This window comes from Cystoisospora suis (assembly GCF_002600585.1).
Source record: "Cystoisospora suis strain Wien I chromosome Unknown contig_187, whole genome shotgun sequence".
Classification (NCBI taxonomy): domain Eukaryota; phylum Apicomplexa; class Conoidasida; order Eucoccidiorida; family Sarcocystidae; genus Cystoisospora; species Cystoisospora suis.
Genome location: NW_027152989.1, coordinates 40,859 through 50,390, shown reverse-complemented (window position 1 = coordinate 50,390; position 9,532 = coordinate 40,859). Strand labels below are relative to the sequence as shown.

Sequence of the window (9,532 nt, the reverse complement as noted above, 5' to 3'; positions counted from 1 at the left end):
CTTGTAAGGAACTTGATTGTCTCATCTTACCTCCATCTCCAATACGTCATATTGTCCGGCCGTGCTCATTTCAATGCCACCTTTTCTGTTTGTACGAGTCAGCCCTCTTTGGTTTAGGTCCCAGCTGGGGCTGCATGCCCTCGTGAGCCGAAGCACGGGCACGACGAGACCTCGTTCGATTCAGCTGGCTTCTGCATACGTCATTTTCCCGTCTCTCTTTTGTAGTTATCCTGTGAACCTTTGAAACAGGTTGCTCAAACTCTCACCGTCACACTTAGTGCTGCCGGCGCCGCAAACACAAACTAGAGCTCGTCGGATGATCTCACTTTCTGTGTGCTTGTTAATCGAGTGTATTGATCTCAGTGTTTCTCCCCCCGCCTGTACCTTTTTGCCGCCGGTGTTTCTTTCTATCCGTTCCGTGTTGTCCACACGGTACAGGTGTGTAGCTTCCGCCGTCCCCCTTTCAGATCTCTCAAACTGTTACGCCGCAGTGCAGATACATGACAGCCCCCTTTTCCAACGAACGTCCGAGCCGAGCTGCGGAGATCCAGTCTCAGCGGTGTGTAGGCAACCACGGTCTTCATGCAACAGAGGGACATTTGTGTCGTCTCGGAGCTCATTATCAAAGTTAGCACCTCATGCATGTTTTCTCAGGGGGCGTCGTTCTACAGGCGTCATACTTTAAAAGATGCCGCGGAGGAGAACTGGGAAGGTCGAATGGTTTGCTTCAAGTCGGGAGAACGCTCCATTTTGTCTTTGCGAAGACTTCCTGAATTTTCTCCAAACCAACGTACGAGGCCCGTCGAAGATACCAGAGGGGATGCTGTAGATCGGAGAAATCTCCAGCCTCTTCTTTTCTTCTCCTCTTTGTGACCTTTCCAGCGGTTTCGTATACCCGTGGATTATCTGACCTACGATGCTGGCTCGATGGACCTCCTGTGGTAGGGGGGATCTTTTCAGTGCACCTGTCACAAGCCCAAGGCTTGTTGGTGCCTGGGAAGTCTAGTGGCATTATATTTCTCACTACGTGTTGGCGACAGCAGAAGCAGTAGCACCCTGGTCGTGGCATCGCAATTAGGACACTGAGGGGTATTCATGTGCTCCGTCTCCTCTTCTTTGTCTTGTGTGTCTCTTCCCTCTCGTACACACCTGTCATCCACGCTACTCTGCGCTTTTTCATCATCTCGTCTGCACACCATATCTCTTTTCTCGCTAATCATGCGTCTCTTACAGATCGCGCCGATTCATTCATGTCGCAGGCACGGGGTTGGGTGCTAGGTGGAGCGTCTCTCCGAGGTCATCAGCGGCTAAGGCGCTGTTAGTACACTGTTGTTTCTGGGGGAATTGATGGTTTTACCAAGTCATCTAACTCATAGTTGAAACCTTACACTATGGCACTGTAGTCGCGGGGAAGACCTCTCTTGTCTTCTCGCCTCTTCGGCTAGTCGACAGATTGACAATAAGGAAAGAGTTAGCGCTGTGGCAGCTCGCCACTCAGGGATTTCTTTTGTGTTGATCTCTTACTTCTCACTCATCACAACCGTGACGTCTTACTATCAGGCGTTCGTCTCTCTACACAAGGGCCGCGTATCCTTCAGTCATTCTGCAGAGTGCTAACTCATATACAGGAGTGTGTGCGTGGGGCGATGCAAAGAACGAAAGCGGTCTCCGCTGTCTCTTTCTCCCCTCTTGCTGAAGTGTGGTGGCCTCTCTGCCGTAGCTCCAGGAGATGAAAGAAGGAATGGATAGGGAAACTCACTTTGGGTCGATTCATCCGATCGAACTTATGACAGTGTGGACAGTCATGAAGGCCTGGTGTTTATCTGGCAGCACACAAGATAACCCGGACCTTTGATCTCAGAAGGAGAATCTCGTCTACCTATAGATCTACAGTGACAGCAGACAACCTCCGCATCAGATTTATGCCATGCTAACAGCCACAAGAGGCAATCGAGGAGATTTACTCCTCTCTACTCCTTCACCTTGGCTTCCGGACTGTTTCCCTCCGGGGGCCTCATCTATCACGGCACAGGTCGACGCAGTCGAGGCCTTCATACGATCAAGATATGGAGCTTCACAGAAGAGTCAACCCAGACAAGGGACATGTTGCTTAAGAGCTGGGGAGACACTCATCGGTCATCCGGGAGCAGGAGTTTCCACGGGAGTAAGATGCCAACAGGGAGCCTCTGACGCAGAACGCGTTGTCTCTTCTGCAGAGGTAGTCTTACAAAATGGTGAAGAAAGAACGAATGAAGGCAGAGAAAAGAAGGATGTGGAGAAGGGAGAAATGAGCAAGGGGGCGTTGAGGGGGGAGAGTCAGAGTAGCAGAGAGAGGTCTTCTCGGTGCATTTCCGAAGGAGAGTGTGGCATTGAAATTCTTCATACCCTTCTGTTCTCTATTGCTACAGGGGACTTGCGTATAGTCGACTGGAAGCCAGAACATCGGTGGAGACTGGTAGAAAGTCTTTTCTTGCCTCCCGACATTTCAATAGATCGGAAAGGCCAGAAAAAGGAAGAAGAGGAACAACAACAACAACTGCCACTAGGTGATCTCATCCTTGAAACGACAACAGGAGATTCAAACAGTGTACAAGGCACCGAATCGAGCCGCATACCTGCAGACGAAGAGCAGCTACACGCGGGAAATGCGAAGAGCTCAGATCTTGTAGACGGAGACAAAGAAAGGTCGGATCAAAGTACGGAGAGGAAGAGAAGGAGTGCCCTCGGTCCCGCTTTTTCTTCTCAGATCATCTTCCAAGCGTTCGACAGCTTTCTAAATCAATGGCTTTTGTATGCCGAAGATGCTGTGAACGGATCTTCTTGCTCGCGGTTTCTTACGAAGCTTCACAAAGGAGAAGAGAAAGAGGATCTCTATCCAAGCGATTGGCCGTCATCTTGGCACCAGTGGTCTTTCATCATTCGGCTTCTCCAACGTTTCTTTCAACGGCGATATCTGCGTTCTCTTTTCCTTTCCCCGCGTTGCGTAAGCGAAAGGAAATCTTCTTCCTCTCCTTGTCCTTCTCGACTTCTCTCTTCGTCAGGACGTTCTCCTCTTTACAGTGGGTTCATATCATCGTCGCAGCGGGGATCTCTTATGCCTCTCAGCCTTGACCTCGTGATGCAGCATCTGCTTGGATTTCCTGCACTCCTAGAAGAAGCTGTCAGTTATCTTCCAGGTGGTGGGGTTGCCTCCCGCACTCTCATTCCGACGTCTCTTAGCTTCCCTTACATTGAACATGAAGTCGCCGGTTGTCTCTTGACTCTCTGGAGTTGTACGTCGATCCTGCGGAGGCGGAAAGAGGAAGGGAAGACGCACAGGAAAGACTGGAGACGAGAAGAAAAAGCTGTATCGAGCACAGCCCATGAAGGTGCTCGGGCTTCGGTATTTGTACGGGGAATCGATGGTACATGCCAAGAAACACAACATGGCGAAGATAATTCTGTACATAAGGATGAGGGGACTGGGCGAGAAGGTAAAGAGAGGAAGAGGAAAGGGAGGGACAGTGAATGGAAGTTTCTCCTGGAAGAGCATGAAATGCTTGACGATCATCCTTTCTCTTTAGAATCAATGAGAGAAGCAACAAGACGCTTTGTTATGCGTGGACATGTGACTGCTTTAGCTCGCGTTGTCGTCCTCTCTCTTCTTCCTTCATCTCAGACCAAGAAGAAAGCAGGGGGGGGACGTACTGAGCAAGCGACATTAGGCCTTCTGGCTACAGTGCGATGTTTGGCGGAAGAGCTCCGTCGCGCTGAAGTCCGTGGCCCAGCTGTCTTGACGTTTATCACTGCGTGTCTGAGAGAACTATCTCCTTTCTTTTTCCTTTCGTCACCTAACGCTTATCTTTGTAGGGTTGCCGACGACTCTTCCTCATCTCGTATTTTGTTGGAGCCCGTTTGTTCAGAGCCACATAACTCTACCAATGCTCCTTGGTCAAGAGTCGTCTCTCGTCTGCGCCACTCGACCAACTGTCTCTCCGCTCACTCGGTCAGTGCCCTCCATCTTCTTCGAACTCTCCTTCTTTCTTGTATCCCCATAGTTGATTGCCATGGTTCTCCTTCGCCCCTTACGGCGGCTGGTAGCTCTTCAGTTCAAGTGTCTCTTCCGCAGGTCGATGAGTTGTTTCAAGTTCTTCTCAAGATGGTCGACCCGCGCTCACCCCGCTGTCTACCACTGCCTCCTGCTCTAGCCGTGATCGATCTTCTTGGTGGCGATGAACTTTTAGCTTGGATCCCCACAGACAGAAGGTCAGCTGATCTCAGCGGGATCAAGACATGTGATAGAGACTCTTGCGGCCGACCAACTGAAAGCCCGGGGACTCCTAAAAAACCATTGGAGACATCGCTGACGGGAGATCACGAGGGGCAGTCCTTTTCATCTCCTTCAGGTGGACTTGCTCTCATGCTCACTTTTGTCGACTTTTCTGATCATCTGCTGCAGCTCTGGGAGACCGCGGAAACACTAAGGGAGGTGTCGCTACACCAGCACGTTGCCTTGACTGTTATGTTACTCCGATGTCTTAGCGCGGTGTGCCGTCTTGAAGGGCGAGTTCTACAGAACTATCAAAGAGAAGAGCTTTGTTCTGGTCCTACTAACCCAACAAGAACATGTACTCCCGGATGCTCAGCAAGCTGCGATGGCTCGCATGGTGGGAGCAACGCCTATGATCCACGAATTTGGGGCGAGAAGCTAGTGTTCTCAGTTCTGACTCCCGAGATGATCGAGATCGTCCGACGTCGGTTTATATTCAAAGGAATAGCAAGAGAACAGAGGCTACGACGTCTTATGGAGGGCGTACATCTCCGACTGGGCAGCTCAGAGGAAATTGTAAGGTGCTGTGGTATGGCGGTTGCTGAGGATCTTGCGCACCTACTTGTGGTGAGTCTGACTGGAGCTGAGGAGACAACAGCCAACGGGCGCGCGCCGGCTAGTCATCGTGCTTCTCATTCAGGCTTTGAGAACGCTGGTTCCGCAAAGGACGGAAGCCGACAGAAAGGAAGACGAACGGTAGATGGATTGAGATTCAGTGAGCTACGAGAGCCGCAATTAGAGGGACGACATCCGATATTCGTGAAGTACTTGAGAGCGGTCAAGTGTGAAGGCTGGCTGATTGCACGAAGATTAGGTCTTCATTCCGTGGCTTTGGAGGCGGAGAGAAAGACTAACTGGAGAAGCGACTCCAACAACAATCAGGAAAACACGCACGTAACAGGGAACAGCGAAAAAAAGGAGGGGCGGCCATCAGAGAGATCAGATACGTCTGGTGCCCGTGCAGAACCGAGTGCAGAAAGTGAGACCGAAGTTGAAGAGCTGCTGGTAGTGCCGGAGACGCAGGACGACGTAGGTCATCTAGAACAGTTACATCAGTTTCTTAACCCTCCCCGCGTTGCTGAGAAAGCTTGGATGTGCGCTGTATCAACCGTAGCGGAAGAGACTGCAGCGCTTGAAGTGGCGACCTCGGACAAGAAACCGTTAGGGGACGAGGTGAAAGAGGATACAATGTCGTCGCCTACTAGCAAGGCGACTTCTTCCCCCATACAGCTTTCTTCAAAGGCAAACGGAGACGTGTCCCCTGCCGGTCACAAATCCGCTCCTTCTTCTATAACTTGTTTCTCTCCTGATGTGAAGCGTAGCATTCGTGTCGCAGTCACGGGTGATGACGAGGAGGAGAGTAGCGATGAAGACAACGCATACTTTGAGAGTCTGCCCGACCTTGCTCCTATGCAGCCTCTCTCGGGGCCTTGTCGAGAATCTCAGATGGAAACATCAGCTTACGAGCAGCCGTCAGGACAGCCCGATTCTCGCCTTCTGCCGCCATGTGGACCCGCTGAATCCTTGGCCCCCCGTCTTCTTCCCCAGCCCCCCCCCGGGGCGCCCGGGCTGCCTCAGAGCGTCCGACAAGTGGCTGAGTGGCTAACAGGCACGATGCACGTAGTCGATGAGTCGCCAGAGACGTACGGACAATTAGATCCTGCCTCTTCAGCTGCGCGTGGGAATGCGGCCGGGGGAAATGAACCTCCAGCACATCGCATGTTTCGCATCAGTGCCGCGCTTCACACGTGTGCCCCTTTGCTTTTACTTCAGTTTTACTCTGCGTTGAAAACGCGCAATAGGTCACGCCCGGAGGTTCGCCTACCCCCAGAATGTCCGGGGGAGTTCTCAGATCCATATCTCGGACCGCGTCTACTTCGAGCTCTTTTAACGACTGAAACAGCCCATGGCACAGGATTGGAAATCATTCGAAGAGAGAGTCTAGCTGCGCTTTTAGCTGTTCAGCTCTCAAGTCTCCTTCCCCTCCTGTGCGAAATCCTTACTTCTACAGACTACGTCGTTGGCCAGCGCCTCGTCCTTTTAGAGGCCTTGCAGAAGGCAATGGCGTGGCTAGCGGATGGAGCCCCCAAAGACTGGACTTGTCTCCGTGGCGTAGAGGAGCAGGATCAAGAGACAGACGCTGACGAAGATGCCGAGGATAGTGATGACTCAGTTGGACATGAGGAAGATCTCTTGTCATCACTGAAGGAGAGTCCCGACGATCCGGAATGTTTTCTAGGTCGTGAAGAGGGAGAGGTGAATCACGAGAATCCAGGTGGTACACCACAGAGAAGGGGCTCGTATAGTAGGGTCCATAGAATGCACCCATCTGAAGAAAGGGACACTGGCGCAGTCGCTGGAGAAGAAGCAGCGGGTGCCGTCTTCTGGAACCACGCGGAGGACAGATTGAGATGGAGAGGAGGGAGGACACGGAGGTTCGCGCACCCCACACAGGCTGTACGAACAACTGTGAACTACCTGGTGCCACATGCAGAACGGGTGTGTGTACAGCTTCTTGCGGTACTTGAACTTCCATCCTTCCCCGCTTCCGCAGATTTCCTTACCCAGCAGAGGCATCGGCAACGGCTTGCAGCTCATCGACAGGCCCTATCCCAGCCGTTGCTTGTGGCTAGCATCTTACACACAGTTGGTGTTTGCATTCAGCACACGGGTCAAGGCCTGTTGAACGCAGGAGAGCTGTACGGGCTTGCCATCCGAACAGCACACCGTTTCAAAGGGCACGCAGATAGGCATGTCAGGCGCGCTGCCCTGGGGCTCCTGGCAGCAATCGGGGCCATGCCGGGTGTCAGAGTTAGCTCGCTCGTTTCGTGGATAGAGGATGCTGAAGTCGGGTGTATCTACACCCCGGGGTGGGAACTTGAGAGCCAGGGAGAAGGAGGTTTTCCTGGAGGACGGAGAACACCCGGCGGAAGCGTGTTTTTCCCTGAATGTCAGAAGTACACTGTGGGGGTGAGGCGTGGAGGAGCCACTGCCATTGTGCAGTGGTTGCAAGCCCAGATGCAGAGTGATCCAGATGAGGTGTGCAGACAACTGTCGGGACTGGTTCTTAGCATGTGGTTAGAACTCCCATCGTCTTGACCGATGCGAGTACTGCTGGAAAAAGTGAATGAGAGTTGGCACTCTCCATGTCCGTACTACCAAAGCTTGCTCAAATCAACAGTCGGTTCGCAGTGTTCTCTAAAAGGGCTTTTCTTCGCTTGAAGTTTAAAGAAGACGCGGAGCTCTTGTACTGCCGGGGAGAAACTGTTCAGGAAATGGGAGCTGGGCTGTCGTTCTCCCCATCGCAGCATGAAACTCTTTTCAGGTAAAGGGGTTGCTAAAACTATGCCTTGTAGTTTGTCAGACTTATAGCATGCGTGGTAGCGCGGCATGTGCGGGCTAGGATTTTGAATGCTAAGACGGCAGACCGAGACGCAAGAAATCCCTAGGACCTTCCGGCTTTTGGAACACCACTTGTGGGCCTTCGTCGCCCTGTTCGGGTAGGGGTGTGCTGCTCAACAAACGGGACTAGTTCAAAGAGCGACACTTTGGTGAACAGTTGTCACGCAACAACACACTAGGAGTCCGCGTCCCCTTTCACCTGAGGGATGTGTTCTAATGGGAGGGAGGACCTGTAGCGACAAGAGCGCCCAGTGCCGCTCCTAGCACGTCCGTACTTGCCCCGAAGCAGAACTCGCCGATGTGTCATCTTGTACTCGCGTCGACATAAGTACACCTACCGGGTTTTTTTTTCTCCAGGTATTCCAGGTAGACGGTTCGATTTCCAAACATGGAATCAGCGGGGCTCAACATAGGCGTAAACTCTGCATACGGATAGGAGTGATAAAGGTCCGAGTTAGCTCTCATGGCCTTGTGGCGCACTCCTATGAGATGTGTCCTGATTTTGCCCGTTGAACCACAGTCCGACAATCGGCGGTGCCCCGCGCTGGACTGCCCGTCGCGGCGTCGCGCTTTTCATTCAGTGAAAAGCACCTTGTTTGTCAATAGTGTCTAGAGAATCAGAAAACTTAAGTGAGAATGGTGGGAAACAGAATGCGATGATTGACTTCCGTCCGTCGTGACAACAAACAAAGCCTAAGGCAACTGGAGAACACGTATCCTGTTTTTTTTGAGGACCTATCTCCCATCCAATCCACTGGGGCTGCATGCACGTACCATGGCCGCGCCACTAGTTCCACACCCTCAATCTACCCTAACAGCAATGAATGAGATCCATCATACACATCCCCCTTTTCACCTTCCTTCCCCTCACAGACGCCTCAGACATGGTCACAGTAGTTAGACCTCAAAAAACGTCGATGACGATGGAACGCAAAAATCAGAAGGGAAGTTAGTATATATTAGGCACTGTATGTAAGAGGAGCGCTGCTTGCCAAAGACATGCAGGGAAGGTGAGAAGACAATAACAGCCCCATTTGCCAATCTTAAGCCGTCAACCACGGAATACACCTTCCTCAGCTAGCAGCAACAGCTGTTCAACGGGCCACACAGGCGAAAACATACGATTTCAGCATCAACGTATGTCCTGTCCAAACTGTCAGAATTGCGACGGAGTTAGTCGTCCCCTCAAATAAACGCCTTAGCTAGCTACCTCCCTCCCTCTCTTCTACTCCGTCGAAGCAGTAAAGAAGGTCTTCAAAGTAAAGAAGAGTAAATCAAGAAAAGAAGACTCCAGAGAGTCGACACTCAATCAATCAAGATTGTTTTTTTTTCACACGAAAACACATTTGGCTTCCGTCTTTGCGTGGTTGCTGTATGTACGTACCAACGTCTAAACTCTGGTTGCTCTTCAATGTACAGACGAAGACCGGGGAGGCATCCCCCCCCTTTCTTCCTGAAGGAGCCCCATAGAGAGGAGTCTTAGGATTCTCAAGACAAAGCTTGCCGTGAATGATTCGAAGAACGGCAAAGCTGTTTGACAACGAACAGGATTACGTAGGTACCATGATCCTTGATGGCTCCGCGTGTGTGCGTGAGTGAGGTTCTTTGCGAACAGTGTGGGCCCGTACCACCCAAAACACCCAAGTATAGCCTCAGCGTGTGGAAAATTTTCTCTCACCGAGTATCTCCTTGGTGTATAACATTCAATTTCGCCTGTGTATGCCACGCATGAAGACGTAGTAGTAGTCGTAGCTATTGATTCATGTCCTTTGTTTTTTAGCTACTCGATTACAGCCATCCCCCCAGATGGTGAGCGGCCGT

At 51.7% G+C, this 9,532-nt stretch overlaps 1 protein-coding gene across 1 annotated transcript; it reads left to right on the top strand.

Moving 5' to 3' along the window:
- Positions 1 to 39: 39 nt before the first annotated feature.
- Positions 40 to 8,428, top strand: CSUI_000506 (uncharacterized protein). The gene has a single exon (XM_068060740.1). The coding sequence runs from the start codon at positions 1,928 to 1,930 to the stop codon at positions 7,406 to 7,408; it is 5,481 nt and encodes a 1,826-aa protein (XP_067927291.1). The 5' UTR covers positions 40 to 1,927; the 3' UTR covers positions 7,409 to 8,428.
- The last annotated feature ends 1,104 nt before the right edge of the window (positions 8,429 to 9,532 follow it).